The sequence below is a fragment of the Corvus brachyrhynchos genome, unplaced genomic scaffold, assembly GCF_000691975.1.
Source record: "Corvus brachyrhynchos isolate BGI_N302 unplaced genomic scaffold, ASM69197v1 scaffold140, whole genome shotgun sequence".
Taxonomy (NCBI): Eukaryota; Metazoa; Chordata; class Aves; order Passeriformes; family Corvidae; genus Corvus; species Corvus brachyrhynchos.
Window position 1 is genome coordinate 992,158 of NW_008235809.1, and position 15,988 is coordinate 1,008,145.

At 41.9% G+C, this 15,988-nt stretch overlaps 1 protein-coding gene across 1 annotated transcript in view; it reads left to right on the forward strand.

The window, feature by feature from the left end:
* The window catches only part of CCBE1 (collagen and calcium binding EGF domains 1), a 105,607-nt gene that overhangs the window by 82,244 nt on the left and 7,375 nt on the right, over positions 1–15,988 (forward strand). Inside the window, exons 5-8 of the mRNA XM_017727559.1 lie at positions 3,254–3,388; positions 4,064–4,201; positions 9,581–9,687; positions 14,564–14,684. Coding sequence (XP_017583048.1) covers positions 3,254–3,388; positions 4,064–4,201; positions 9,581–9,687; positions 14,564–14,684 — 501 coding nt within the window. The remainder of the gene's footprint in view (positions 1–3,253; positions 3,389–4,063; positions 4,202–9,580; positions 9,688–14,563; positions 14,685–15,988) is intronic.

The window sequence follows — 15,988 nt, forward strand, 5'->3', positions numbered from 1 at the left end:
AGGCTCATGTCTTTGTCCACATCTGGTTTTGGGTTTTGTCCTGTTATTTTTCATCTGCCCTTGAAAAGGAACAGAAATCAGTACAGTAGCAGTGTATGAGTCTATGCCTCCAGGTTCTGCATTTAATTTGTTTTGTACTCACCTTCTTGCTGTGGCTTTCAGCTGCAGGACCAGGGAGCAGTGATCCTCAGGAAACATTGAGTGGAGTTACTTCCATGTGTCTGATTCTCTCCATAGCATCTCTTCCTGCTCCACCTGTTCAGCAAAGAGGGGTCAAAAAACAGCTCCTCACTTTTTTCTCCTGTGTGATCTCCTTTTTCTTTGCTTTGGAGATTCACAGCTCCAGCCAAGTCCAGGCTCATGTCCTGTCTCATGGCATCATAGAGTGAAGAAGGAACAGATGTAGCACATCTGCAGTTTATTTTGGAGACCACCCTTCCTACCACTGGTTTGTTACCTGAGTTGGGTGTGGTTGAATTCATGGTAAAATACTCTATTGCAGGCAAGCCGTAGTCAGATCTGCTCTTTCCTTACTAATGTAGTTTCAAAAGTTTACTTGGTAAACTTTCCATACTGCATTGTCATTTCTGAGTTAATTGAAACATATGTAGAGACATTTATTATTCTGCTTTGGCTTTTGCATTTTCCTAAAGTCTGGAACAGCGTGATCACCATTTTATGGTTTTGATTCATCCTCAAACCACAATTATTGTGCTGAGCTGGCAAACAAGGAATTTGAACACAGGAGGGAATGTGCATCCCCAGTTCTGCAGAGCACACACAGGTGGTGCAGCAGCTTTTGCCTAATTTCACCCCAGTTGTGAGAACTATTCCTAGGGAAGTCATGTTAGCTGGGACCAAGCCCTGGGGACACAGCTCTGGGACCTGGGAAGTGCCTACAACCATTGTGTGTTCTGGGTTGACTGTGTGGGATCACTAGCAGGGATATTTGTACTTCCTGGACCCTTCCCCAGCTTTGTGTGAAAGTAAATGAGGCAATGGACATGATGGAGCTGTTCTGAGGTGGACATGAAAACCATGTTCAAAGACTGGTTACATTAAATAAAAAGACCTGGCATTGTTTAGTCTAGAGAAAAGGAGGCTGAGGGGAGACGTGATAACAGTTTTTAGGTATGTGGAAACTCACTGCAAGGGCGAAAGTAAACTGTTCTTTATGGTTGAGGAGAAGAGGACAAAAAAATGAGCCTAAGTGGCTGTAAGGGCAGTTTGGATTAGATATGAGTAAAAAGCTTTCTGTCTGCAAGGATATTTCATCTTGGGACTAGACTACATGGCGGGCCATATCCATCCCTTAGGGAAAAGCAAAACTAGGAAAAATTTATGCATAGCTGCTCCTGCTTGTGATGGGAGATGGGCCCTTCCAGTATTGGGGTTTTTTTATTTTGTTAGGGCACATCTACTCATGGAAGCACAGGGAGGCCAGGGCTTGTTTTACCTCTGCTCTGAATAGCAGAACACAGCACAGGCCAAGTCCAGCACCCGAGTGGGTACGCTGGCCAAGGAGCAGGCATTTTCTCCTCCAGGCCTTCTATCCTGTTCTCACTCTGACTTTGTTTCAGTGGAAAACAAAAATTGCAACCATGCCCAGGAGAAACATCAGCAATGCTTTATAGTTGGGACTATTTAGTTCTGTCAAATATAACAGGAATTTACAGCCCAGCATCACCTAAAGAGTCCAAACTGCCCCCAGACTGAACAGTTAGAAGGTGAGAGCTATGTTTTCCTTTAATGGCTCTGCACTGTTTGACGCTGGTTACTGCAGGGGTCCTAGCATTGCCATTCACTACCACAGCACTGCAGGCAGACCTCAAGTTGTGCAGCAAGAAGGAAAGAAAGGATGCCTGTTACTCAGGAGGTGACAAGCAGAATGCTTGGCACTGTTACAGTAGTATGTCTATTACAATAGTACATTTTTGTCTAAGGGGCTCTGGTGTGAGATACAGCATCTTGTTAAGTCTCATTTTGTGCTTTTCTCTACTTTGGCACACTGTCACTTTTAAACCCAGAGCTACACATGTGCTCTATATACTTAGTACAGAAAATGTGTTTTCATTTACTTTACCATCTCTTGGCTCGTTTTAATTGTTTGGAACAATCATCATATCCAGAGGTATCTGCTAGTCATTAGGGTGAGTCAATAATGAGTTTTAATGATGTAGATGGAAACAGTGCTGTGCTGGGAACTCGCTTGAACCACTTAGATTTTGTCTGGACATGTTTGGTCTGGAGCATGGATGAGATATTTCTGCTGTGGCCCCCAGTACCCAGTCACTGGATTGTCACAGCCACCTGAATGCTCTCTGGGGGGTGATGTTCTTTGAAATGGTCACAGAAACTGCTGCTTGCTTTGGTGTAAAACCTGACCTTGGGCAGGGTGTGCCTAAGCTGGTTTTGAGACCAGATGCCTCTTCATCTCCTGGTATCTCCTGGAAGATGCTCCCTATGGTGCTGCAAAACCCTCACACCCATGGCTGGGAGCTGTCCTTCTCCCCCCAGCCCTGGGAGGAGGACAGCACCACACCAGGGGCCAAATCCAGCCCCTGGCAGGACAGAAATGCAGGTCAGACCCTGTTGTGCTCTGGTATCCATTCCCAAGACTTCAGCTCTGCTGCTGCATAGCAGTGAAATTAGAAACAGATTTTCCCTCCTTTGGGTATCAAACAGGGACTTCAGTATTCTGGGATTTCCCTAACATACCCTAATCTGCACACTGCTGTTATTAAGAGAGCTGATGGGTTTGTAACAATGCATTCTTTGCTAGAAGGGTTATATCTGGCTTTGAACAATTAACATGTGATGTAATTAACTTTTCTTTGTGATGTATTCTCTGCCTGGCTTTGGCAGTTAGCCTCATGGTTTTTCACAGTATTCTGCATAGGAAATGTTGCTATCAGACTTAAAAATCTATTGAAGAAAATTTTTTAAAGTTTTAGGTAATTTAATATTTCTGTGAAAAAAATCTTAAAATCTGCCAACTGCAAAAGTGACCCTTGCTTAAAATACAAATTTAAGAAATAGTCTAACTAGTGTAAAGCTGTGAATAGCAATTACAATTTTAATATATTCCTTTGCTTATGTCTCATGGATGTTTTATATCTAGGTTCCTTCAGTCCTTAAAAACAATGTAACTCAACTTTGTATTAATTAGCAGAGAGGTGAAATGTTTGCTGTCAAAATATCATCCATCTACTGCCTTTGGTGTTTTTCCTAACCATGTTTTTCTCTCCCTTAGACTACGATGTCTGTGCCGAAGCTCCCTGTGAACAGCAGTGCACTGACAATTTTGGGCGAGTCCTATGCACCTGCTATCCTGGATACCGCTATGATCGGGAGAGGCACAGGAACAGAGAGAAGCCTTACTGCCTGGGTGGGTAGATGAGCATGTTGAGCTCATCTGGTTAATGATTTATGCTGCTCCCTTGGGTCTTTTAGGAGTCAGTTAGGATCTGAAACCTTTCTTGTTCTCAATATTATTAAAGAAGAAATGTGGGGATTAACTATGTTAAGAATTGAGAGATCTAGATTTCCCTGAAATTATTAGGAGGTATTACCTACAAGACACACACACCCAAACACTTTGAAGTGTTGGGCTGATGTAATTTTTCCTTTAATTCCTCCTGCAGGTTGTGAGCCATATTTGCTAAATATTGAAGCATTATTACCAGGCCTAAACTGGCCTTATTACTTATTACTATTATTACTGGCCTAAACTAATCCTTGGGGTTTGATTCAGATGGCCAGTATATAATTCAGGATTGATCATTTACATATGGTCCTGCTCTGCGTGGTTTGCCGTGCCAGGAAGCCAAGGTTTGCAGAATTGAGCTTTGCAATGCAAGGAGACTGTTGAGCAATGTTCAGTGATAAAATGCCAGGTGTATTAATAACAATATAGTGCATCTTGCCCAAAGGCTCCAGCGGTGCTGCAATCACTTGTTTGTTTAACCACAAAATCTCTTTTTATGTCTAAAGGAAGTCTTTTATTGTATTTGAGGTCTGAAACCTCCAGCTACAGGGTATTTTTAACTTTGCTTCTCTCCAGATATCGATGAGTGTGCCACGAGCAACGGGACGCTGTGCTCTCAGATCTGTGTCAACACCGTGGGCAGCTACAGGTGTGAGTGTCATGAAGGCTACGTCCGGGAGGAGGATGGCAGGACATGCACCAAAGGAGATAAAGGCAGGTGCTAGTGCAGGTTAAATGTCCTGGGCCAAATGGGTGTCTAAAGAGCTGGTCTGTCATGAAAAGGAACCGCTCCCAGTGCTACACTTGGAGCTGGGGGTCCAAAGCTGGGATGTAGCTGATGCTCCTGGAGCAGCTGGGCTGTTCACGGGGCACCTGAGCACCTGTGGAGCAGCCCTGCCACACGCTGTCCTCTAATGCACAAGTTCACTGGAGGATGTGGAAGGCATCTTCCCCTATGGAGGCAGAACAGCTGAATAGTGAACTTTACCATTACAGCTTCAGTTAGATCATTTCTGCTGGATCCAGTTGCTAAAAGCCGTATTTTGCTTTGATACCAACCTGGATTGTACCTTTTTTGTGGTCCAGAGATAAGGAGACATAGGAAAAAATATTAGCAGATGATGAGCCCTAAAAACTTTCATTAATTTCACCTGCTAATTCAATAATTTCAGTAACTTTAATTTGTATTTACCTGCCCACATCTGAGATTAGCAAATGGCCTAGGTTGGATGGCTAGAGACCCTTGGCTCTTAGAGGCTCCAAAAATGTGTGTCTGGGAGCCCAACACACTTTTCAAGCATTGCTTAAATCAATTTCTAAATTACATTGACTAAGACCAAATGCTGCTGACCTTCAATTAGTTTCTGTGTCCTGTGGCTGGGGGCAGATTTTTTTTTGTTTTTTTTTTTTTTTTTTTTTTCTAGGTTGGATGGCTAGAGACCCTTGGCTCTTAGAGGCTCCAAAAATGTGTGTCTGGGAGCCCAACACACTTTTCAAGCATTGCTTAAATCAATTTCTAAATTACATTGACTAAGACCAAATGCTGCTGACCTTCAATTAGTTTCTGTGTCCTGTGGCTGGGGGCAGATTTTTTTTTGTTTTTTTTTTTTTTTTTTTTTTTGGTGAATGAAATGTGATGGGAAAGAAAGAAAAGTAAAGGCTTGTTCTTGCATTTCACTGTTGGTCCAAAGTGTATACATGTGCTGTGTATAAATGATTTTAAAGGTTTTAACCTCATCCCAGTTATTAAATTACAGCATTTAGAATATTACAGATTAAACACCGATATGTAAATTTTAAAAGGAAGAAGGAAGAGAACAGTGCTCTGGAAAAAAACCCCAGCAACTTTTGATGAATGGTGACTTACCACAGGTTCATCAATTAATGACTGAATGTGGTATCACAGGGTGATGCAAATCCCACTGGATGGCCAGAGCAATTTATAATTTTGATTTTCATCTGAAAATGTGTAACTGGAGCCACTCCATTAGCTTTAATTGTTCCTTGTAGTTTTAAAACATTTTTTCCTTATGTGTGTGTGTGTGTGATAAAGGAAAGAGATATAACCTTGATAATCCCCTTACAAATAGAGAGGGTTTTTTAACTTTTCCTCTGGGTAGTTCAAATTTCTTGATACAGTAATATCCAAAACATTCAAGATAACCAACCATTCAAAATATTCAAGGCTGTGGAAATAATTCTACTGTTTGAAACCACCATTTTTACACTGAACGTACACAGCACATAAAAATGTCAGTTCCAGCAGATAGTCTGGAATGAAATACCCAACATCTCTCCAGATATCTCCCAAATCAGCTGTTCGGAGTAAAGAAGGATGCTTTCTGCTCAGCTACCCCGCTGTACTCCACATAAATGCTGCGAATTTTCAGACCTCTGGTGAAAATGAGAGGAGCTGTGTCCGTAACTCATTCCTAGGAAAATGGTTATGTAAGGAACCAGCTGTAGCGACGCTCCACCCCGCGGCCAGCCCCAGCCCTGCACCGCATCCGTGCCGGAGCGGCTTCCTAATAAACGCATCATTTGCTTTTCATCGTAGCCTGAACACTTATAACTTATTTTAAAATCTAGTGTGAGAGGCTAAAAGACATGTACGCCTCCCAATCTCTAGCGAGGTTGAATGTTTTCCGGGAGATACAGCCGTGTTTTCATTGCTCCATCCCCGAAGGATGCAATTTGGACACTTTTTTGGCTCTGTAAGTGGCTGCAATGTGGTCACTTTTTTTGGGCTCTGTAAGTGTCTTGACAGAGAGCTTTGGGTTGGTCAGTGGACACAAGAATAGGGAGCATTTTTTCTTGCATCCACAGTCCCATTTGATGGAGGCAATACAGCTACCCATGCAGAAGTAGGCAGAGGAAACCATCTCAGCAGGCTGAGCCCAGATAATACAACACAGATGATCAGCTCAACAGCCTCCCTGCGAAGACCGCCCGCAGCAGAGCTCCCGCAGAGCTCTGCCCTGCCAGCACCTCCTCCTCTTCCAGCACCAGCACGGCACAGCCTCCGAGCCCATACACAAAGAAAACACATCACTCCCCCAAGCAGATCTCTTAGCACTAGGTGCCACAGGGCTCACCAGTGTCTCACCAAGATTAAAGGATCCCCAACAGGACAGCAACGTCATGCATGAGCTAGACTTTGTGTTCTGGGAAACCTTTATAAAAATGGGGCAGGTTTAAGCCTTCTTCAAAATAATTTCAGTTTCCTTGTGTAGGTCTGTGAAATGGAAATAGGTTATGTAAGTGCCTCGCTCAGTGCTGGCCCCACTGACCCTGCTAGGTGACCTCGGCTTCTGCCCCATGCGTGGGTGGCTCCATCCAATGGCCTTTTGCCCCCGCTTGCCTGTCCTAGGTGACTTCTGGCTTTATCCACACTTTATTCTGGCTTTACTCATAGTTTGGTCCTGATACAGGGTTGGATGGGGGTAGAGCATTTGATGGATGACTCCTTCCCTGGGCAAATCATCACCTCTGTCTGGTATGAGTTAGGGGGATTCCACCTCTCTCATGGGATGCTTGCTCATATGAGGATGTTGGACTTCTTCCTCTGACAAGTCAATCCAACTGGATTTGCAGAAATCTCACTGGTATGACATTTCCCAAACATTAGCTGATCCCCCCAGCATTCATCTCCATAGATTGTTACAGCCCTGTTTTATCTATACTTGTCAGCCCCGTGTGCCACATCCTTCTGGAAGATAAACCGGGTTTTATGATGAAGCACGAGGCCAAATTCACTGCTTCTTAATCTACATATAATTCCACTGATTCTGGTGGGATTGCATTAGGTTTCCAACAGCAGAGACTCTGGCAGTTTCTCCCTATGACTCTGTGTTGATTTCAGCAACATTACTTAACACAATGATAGAATTCATTTGGTGAGATAGCTATTAAAAGAAAATTTTGTTGAGACTAGTACAAAATCCAGACTTTATTGGTCTTTGAAAAAGAAAAAAAAAGAAAAGAAAAAAAGGCTTTTTTTTTTTTTCCTAATGGTTCCATATACGTGCATCTGTAACTCCTACACAGGTCCAAAAAAGGGCATGTCAAGACACTGGGTTTTTCCCAGTGGAAATTGGAGAGGGAGTAAGAACTCCACAAAACTGACTTGTGGTCAAGAGCAAATTTATTTTACAGAGATGTCAAGAGGTGTCTTCATTACAGCACCTCAATTCCCTCTTAAGGAAAAAAGCCCTGCATGGTGCAGATTATTTCATCTACAAGAGAAAGCTTTATGGGCAAAGAGGCTTTGGAGTGAATCAAAGGAAGAATGATTAGCATTAGGAATACAGGAGAGAAGAAAGAAAGCAGCAAATGCTGTGTGTTCTGGTACCTTCTCAGAAATGCTGGAGTTCCTCTGAGAGGTCTTGTGGCTAAATAGTCTTGAATCCAGCATAGCTGAAATTTGGGGAAATTCTATCTATGGTGTGTAGAGTCCATTGGAAAACACCAAGTGGTACCATGTGGCCTTAAATCTTTGAACCATCTGTACACTGCACAGAAAGCTGATCAGGCACTAAACCTGTGCTGGGGAAAGGGCTGCAAAGCTCAAACAGCAGTGTGTGCTTGCTGCCATAAAAATGGTAAATATTATGTGTAATATTGTGTGTATATATGTATAATATGTGTAATATAGAAGGTAAATAATATGAGTGTTGGAATGCAGCCATGGGAACAGGCAGTTCATGACTGGGAGAAAAACCCAAGACTTTGTGTCCCAATTTTCCAATCAGTTCAGTACTAATACCAGTCTTAATGCTTCTGGTTATTCCAGCACCTTGCCCTTACACCTCTCACCTAACTGATTAGCAGATAAGTGAGACAAATTTTTGTCTTCTAAAATCAATCACACCTGATATGTCGTTATATCCAAAAGACTAAACATACTGAAGATCAGTTTTTCATAAATATGTGCATAGGTGGTCCATAGATGACCATCAGGTAGACGCAGTCTTCCTTACAGGACCCTGCAAATATTTAAAGTCAAGTAGCACATAATATTTTTAATGTTAGAAACTTCGAGGTTCATTTAAAAAGATGCAGGTGTCTCAAAATCAATATGCATTTCCAAAGAGATGAAGGGCATTTAAGGGTGTGTCCAAGTGAGAAGTGTAACACAGTAACTCAGCACATCACAGCTGATCCTTTTGAAGATTTTGAAGACTCCGTGGCTTTAACCCGGAGCTCCTGCAGAGTTTTTCCATTGCAGGACATACTCTGAAAGGTCAGTGCTCACACATGCCCAGCAACCCTCCCAGGTAACATCATACAAGGTCATACATCATATGCAGAGCCTCAATACACTTGATATTTCTCAGCAACATTGAAGAGAACAAAAACTCACCTAGAGTTTGCCAGTATGTGCCACCCTGTGGTTTGGAAACCAGATTTGTCTTTAAGCAGACATCTGTTACAACAATGCTTGTTTCCTTGCAATGCAGAACTGCTTGACTGTGTATGGTACTGGGGAAAGGACAAAAATAACATTTGCAATATCTCTCACAGTTTGAATAATTTAATGGATTCTTGAAAAGATCCCATTCATGCATAGTATCAACAGATGTGACCCTTCCTCTTGTGTGGATTTAAATCCCTGTCATTAATCTCAATCCCCACCTCTGCCCAGGCTGAACGTATCACATGGAGAACAACTCGTGATGATAAAGAGCAGTTTGTGCAAAATGGGTGAAATAAGCATATTGTGAGGGATTTTACTGTAATTTATAGCATATGAAAATTTGCCCTTCAGGCGACTGTAAATCAGTTCAGATCTATGGGGTTAGTCTACCCTAAACAAAAAGATAAAAGAAAGGGTGTGAACTTTTCCAGGTATTAAAAAAATGAATTCTTTGGGGACTGTTAACTGGAAACAGCTGTTTTAAAAATGTGCTCAGAGCTGTCCCTGCAAAGTTTCTCAGCTTTACATAGACAGTCACAGTCAAAGATTTAATAATGGCAAGTATCTCTTTTCACAGTCTGGGGAAATGTAACAACCTTCAATCTGTTTGTGCCATCACTTTATGAATATCTTTTTTTTTAATCTTTATCTTTATAGTAGAAACTTCTTTCTTTCAGCTGGGCTTCCTGAGAAATCTGAAAATGTGGCAAAACCAGGGACATGCTGTGCCTCCTGCAAGGAATTCCATCAAATAAAGCAGACGGTTTTACAGCTGAAGCAAAAGGTATGAACACTGATCAGTCACGTCTTTACCAGACCTGCATGTTTTACAACAACTGAGGTTAATTTCAATGTTTGGAGCTGTCATGCGGTCCTTGTACAAACAGAGAGGATGGCAATGTATTTTAAACTCATGTAGGAATGGCATCTCTCCCTTACGCTTCTGTACAACTTGGAAGCACATTGCTGCACAAGTTCATGGAGCTGTGTTACCAAGCTCAGGCTAACAGAGTCTGGCAAACACCCATCCCAGGCTGAGCCCGGGTTTCTTGGCAATCTGTGCGGGCCGGATCTTTTCACTCACTCTGAACGCACGAGATTTTGCACATGATCCACCTTCAGAGTAAGCAAGTGCAAGACATTTCATAGATGCAGGAATATGATTTTGCATTAATAAGGGTGCTGATAAAGGATTCTTTCCAAATAGGTGTGGGAGTAAACAAAAGCATCACTAGCTTAAAATATGATTGTCCATTTAAAGAGGAAAAACCCTCAGTCATAAAACTTTTTTTTGTCTTCATGTGTTTCCTTGCAAGTAGAGAACAGTGCATTTAGGAATTTCCCCTGGAGTTTAACTGCTCCTATATGTAGCTCCCTTTTGCACTTTAGTAGGATTGAAATAATGCAAAGACCCAGCCTCAGATTTGGAGAGCCAAATGCAGGTATGCAGGTGTAATGCCTTTTCTAGTGGCATCTCCTTTGAACACTGAAGTTCTCTCAAATTGAAATTCTCTGTAGGAATATCCTCAGCAATTCATGCTGACAGGCTGTAATAATTTCAGCCAGGGTACTCAATTAATTTCATTCCATTGTGTCAAAACGCAATTTGGTGTATTCACTCACTGCATTTGATGTTATTCATTTAATATTAGGAAGAAAGAAATCTGCTTCATTAAAGTGACTTTCACTGAGGCTGGAGATACTCTTTATCTCCAAAATCTCAAAATATCATGTGTTCCTTCTGAATCAGTCTGAACACAAATGTGGGCATGACAGAATTTCACATGTGATGGAAATTCTGTTTTTCAAAAAATTGGTAGCAGAGAGATTTAAAAATGATCCATGCTTTTGAGTGGCTGTTTCTCCAGCTGTTGTCTGTGATGCTGAGCAGGCTCACACTGACCTCCAGGGAAGGACCCGAGGGTCACATTGTTTGCTGCAAGAGCTGATTGATGGACTTAATGGAAGTTTTTTGTGTCTAACTTCTGCTGTTAGATGCTTGTGCTCAAAACTCATTCCAGGAAAACTCAGACCACTGGCACCTGTCACTGTGGGCATTTGTACAGTAGCTGTGGACAAATTAAGCAGCTCACTCTTGCTTCATAGCTAAGTCCTGTCATAGTCCATAACTTAATTTTTCCCTCAGTATCTTCCTAGTGAGACTTGATCTACTTGGCATCCTCAGAGGGAACCCACTGGGTTGTGCTCTAAACAGAAAGAGCTGGAAGAGAAGGTTCCTGATACCCTCAGCAACTTTTACCCCACAGAGAGCAGAGCTTTTGTCTATGCTGAGTGGAGATCTGGCCCCATGGTGCTTCTCTGCCCAGGGAGACATCAACCCTCATGTTTCCCCAGCCACTCCCCATGGCCAAGTTCTTCTGGGGAGGATGCCTCTCAATAGCTGTGGTTAAAGCTGTTCTGTTTCGCATAGAAAAGTTCATTTCTGTCTGCCAGCAAGAAAGTTTATGAAATGAGTCTTCAGTCTTGTGGTTAAGGCTTTCAGATTTTATGAACTTTATTCAAAATTGTGGTTAGCAGAAAAGCCTCTCATCCAATAAGATGCATTGTCCTGATAGACTAGAGGTCTGTGGGCAGTCCTAGATTGATCTAAGACCTTGATGAAAGGAAGAAGAGTGGAAAGCTGAAAAGCTGGGGGGAAAATATCTGGCACGCTGACACACAGCCAACAATTAAAAAAAACCCAACAAGTAAGTTTGATCCTATTGCACAGATGTGTTTAAACATCTTAATTAGAAAGCCATGTTCCAAGTCAGTCCTGACAAGCACTGTCCAATTTTCTAAACCACAGACCTCCTAGAAACTATGCAAAACTCCAAATGCAGCATGCAAGACAGCACATGGAAGTCTTGTTTCTACAACAATCTTTCTTTAGAATTTACCCTTGCTAATATGTGCATGCATATGGAAAAAAAAACCCATTGTTTTCCAAGGGCCATTAAGATTTGGAGCTGTAGATGGAGAAAGCCAAGGTCACCCTGTACTAGGATCCTGGTTCAGCTAAAAGGTGAAACAGAAATTAGGGCAGTGAGTGTAGCCAATACCTAAGAGGCTGTGAGTCAACAACAAAAACACATGGTTTGGCCCAGTACATGAAACAACCATTTTCTGGCCAGAAGATATCAAAGAGCAGTGAGCTAGACCAGAGCCTGGGTATTTTGGCACTCCTAGCATATGCTTCAAGTCCAGCTGACTCAGTGGGGAAGCATGCATAGATGCTTTCACAGCAGCTATGTGATTTCTTTTCTAACTTACTCAGTTGTTACAACAACCTTGCTGGCAGGAACGAGGAAATATCTAAGCATCAGAAAAGAATACACTTCCGAATCCCCTTCATGATGAGTCTTTGCCACTAAATGCACCTTTTTACTCCAGTCTGACCAGTTGCAGTATAACCTGAAGAGTATTCATGGCTGGGTCTATGTACTAAGTGACATTTATTTATCAATTGATATAGCAATAGATCCCCAGAATGAGATATGTTGAGAAATTTACACACAAGCTAAAAAGACTACTTCAATTAATCTGCCACTCACCTGTGGCCACCACTCAGGAGAAGCACTCACTGATGACACTGAAAATATTCTCACAAAAACTACCTTAAAAACATAATACTCTCAGACAGCCACAGGATTTGACTTTGTGTCTCCGTTTTAGCAGGGCAGCATTGGCACTGCAGAGTCCTTGGTTGATTTGTGTCTTGTAGTGGAAGTTTTGCAGCATGAAGGTCCTTGCAAGCCTTTCCTCTGTATCCAGCCAAGAGCCTGCTCTGAACAGGGTGGACACACCTCCAGGAAACAAAACTTTGCTGACCATAGCCAGTCAGTAGACCTTCCCATGCTGGTCCCTGGCCACTGATGTTGTGAGAGCCCCCAGTTACTGCAATTTCCTCTTCAGCCCCAGGGGTAGGGTGCTGTGACCCACAGAGTAGTCCTTTATCTTCAGTAGCCCCACAGTTTTGTCTGTGCTGCATTGGCTGGGAAGTTGGCTGAGAAAGCTGCAGGGTCACTGGTAAACAAAGCAAATGTTTTCCTTTGAAAAAGCAGAGATGACAACTCATCCCAGAGCCCATAGGTATGCTGAATCCCCATACTCTCTGTGAAAAGCAGATTCATAGAAGTGAGTGTACAAGAAACACCCTTTGGGACTTCTGTGAAAATATTACCTCATCCAGCCACTGATTTCTGCAGGGGTGGAGTGAATCTATCAAATTCTTGTAAGACTTACATCACGATGCTTAATTTGCCTATAGTGTAGTCTCTTGTCTTTGGAACTGCAATGGTCTCCAAAACGTAACTTGGAAATGGCTGATAAATTGTTGTGTTCCTGTCATCACATTTTGAGTTCCACTCTCAAAAATCAAACTGATGTTTTGGAAATGCCACCAGGAACTATCTCAGCATTTCCAACTTTTTTTTTCCTGGCTTTTTTTTTCAGAACTGTTCTGTGCATTCAACCTCAATTTACAAGCAGCACTGCCTGCCTTTAAATTGTATTCCTTAAGCAATAACTTGTTTGCCCAGTTCAAATAGGTACTGCAGGTGCATAACGCTGGGTTTTTCCCCTGTGCATTACAAACATTAGGTTTGAAGTAATGACAAAAGAATGTATGTCAAATAATTACAGAAACACGTAGGAGCCTTGAGAACAGCCCAGCTCAGAGAACTCCTAATGGCTGACAAAAAGCTTGGTCAGATAGCAGGAGTCCTCATCTATTTTACTTAATGCAGCTTTCCCAGGCAAATGTTGCAGAATTCAGCATCAAATTATCCAGAGAGCCAAATCCATTCAAGAAGGTACAAAGCTCACCCAGGGGTAGGTCTGCACTGGTATTGCTGAAATAGTGCTTCAGCTCCATTTGGCAGAGCAAAATCCCTAAGTCTACATGCAGCCACTCAACACTAATAAACTTTTTTTCTCACTGCAGACCAGCCTCCTGGCTTGTCATCTCCCTTCAGCTGCCTCTGGAGAGACCAAACATTTGCAGAATATTACTAAATATGTTTAATTATTAAATGTATTCAACTGGATAGATGAACTTTTCATGGATAATTAAACATGTAATGAATAATGACACTTTAAACTATAGCGTGCAATTCTCCTTGCATTCTCACTTACTTTATCTTTGTGTCTCCATGCAAAGCAGATCCAGATATCTGTTTGGTTAAACGGTGTGGTTACTTTCTAGGCCCAGATTCACAAAGGATTTGGGGTTCTCATTAAAATCTATGGAATGTTAGTGGCTTGTGCAGCATTTAAGAACTTAAATATCCGAGCAAATATTGCCCTGAGAAAAGGCAATAAATGAATAGAGGAAACTTCAAACAAGGAAAAATAAGTTTTCTGAGAAGCAGCAATGAGACTCAAGTTTTTCAGAACTTGTTGCTATATCTCTCCTGAATTTCCACTGTCCTCTGTTGGATTGGCTAGCAGTATTTCCACAGTGACTTGAAAAGTGAACAGACTCACAGAATAAGAAGGTTTTTCTGATGATATCAATGAAGGATATGAATAAACACTTTATATTTTCCTGAAATATTTAAATAGCTGTTTGTTCACATGAAAGCTTAAATAAGAATGTGATTTATCAGGCTGAACAGTAAAGGTCTTACATAGATTTGTTTGTTTGTTTGTTTTGGCAGGTTGCTTTGCTGCCAAATAATGCTGCTGATCTTAGCAAGCAAATCACAGGTGAAAAAGTGCTTGCCTCTAATGCATATATCCCTGGCCCCCCAGGCCAGCCTGGCCAACCAGGCCCTCCAGGTAAGACCAGAGGGATGTGAATGTGCAATAGTGCTAGGACTAAAAAAGTAAACTTCAGTCTTCCAGTGTGATCTGATTTCATATGTTTCACATTTTCACTGATATATTATGTTTGCATTTGTGCTAAATTAAAAAAAAAAACCTTTATGGTTGTTATGGTCAGCCTCTGCCAGTTGTCTAACATCATCCATTGTGAATCCATATGTTTCTTGGCATGCAAGCTGTGTTTGTCCTGTATGCGTTAAATTTCTCCCTCTCCCTGGGATATCTCACCTGCTTCACTTGTTATTTCCTGTATTTTAACCCTGTCTTAAAACACTCTCTGCTTCATTTCAGGAATATCTATTGCTTTAGTTCACTATCAGTTGTAGAGGTGAAAATGTGCTTTCAGTTTGTAGGAGTTTGTGCCAACTCTTTTATTTTTCCTTGCCTGATTTGCAAGGATTCATCTGTTGGTTTTATGTCATATACCAGATCCAAAGGAAAATGAAAAGAAAATTATAACTCCACTCACACCTTCTTTGTTAGGTTGTAGATTGAAATAATGCAAAAAACAGAGAGGTCCTAAAGCTCAAACTTAATCCAGACACCTTGTACCTGGCAGCCAGGAATACTCAAAATTTTGCTAATTCTGTTGAATGCAGATCTAATTTTGGGTTAGCAATAAATCCAAGGAATCTTAGCATTGTGCTGGATTTCAGAAGGATTCTTACAGAGGACTGGCAACTATTCCTTACAAGGCTTGATTTACTCCCTTCTGAATTGCACCCCATCCTCCCATTTATACCCCCTTTTGCAGTCTGGCTTTGTTTTCTGTATCTTTATCTCATTTTCCTGGAGGATGAGTATCTTCGGTCTTCAGTTTACTGTAAGTGCAAGGACAGTATGTTTAGAGGTTCTGCAACAGACTCTGATGGTACAGTGGGTTGCTTTGCAATCCCTCCAAGGTAGGCCTGACCCTGCAGGTCTCCCACCCACTGGGTTTCCCCATGACTGAACTGTCCGAGGTACTGTAGAACTCTGCTCTCCCTGAAACCATCCCTGTTCACCTCCCCTGCTGCCCCCGCTGGAAGAGTCACAGGGAGTCATCACTAAACTTGAGTTGTCTCTCTCTGAAAATCCTAAAAACTCTGTGCCTTTTATTCTCTATGTCTTTCATGTGCCCTCAGTATGAAGAGAAGTGTTTCCCCCTCTAATCATGAAGTGTTTCAACTAGTGACATTTTAGTGGTCTTTGTTGTCTGCAAATGTTGTTTCAGGTGACTGATTTTCTGGTGTACGTTTTCTACTGTTTCTCTTGAGCTG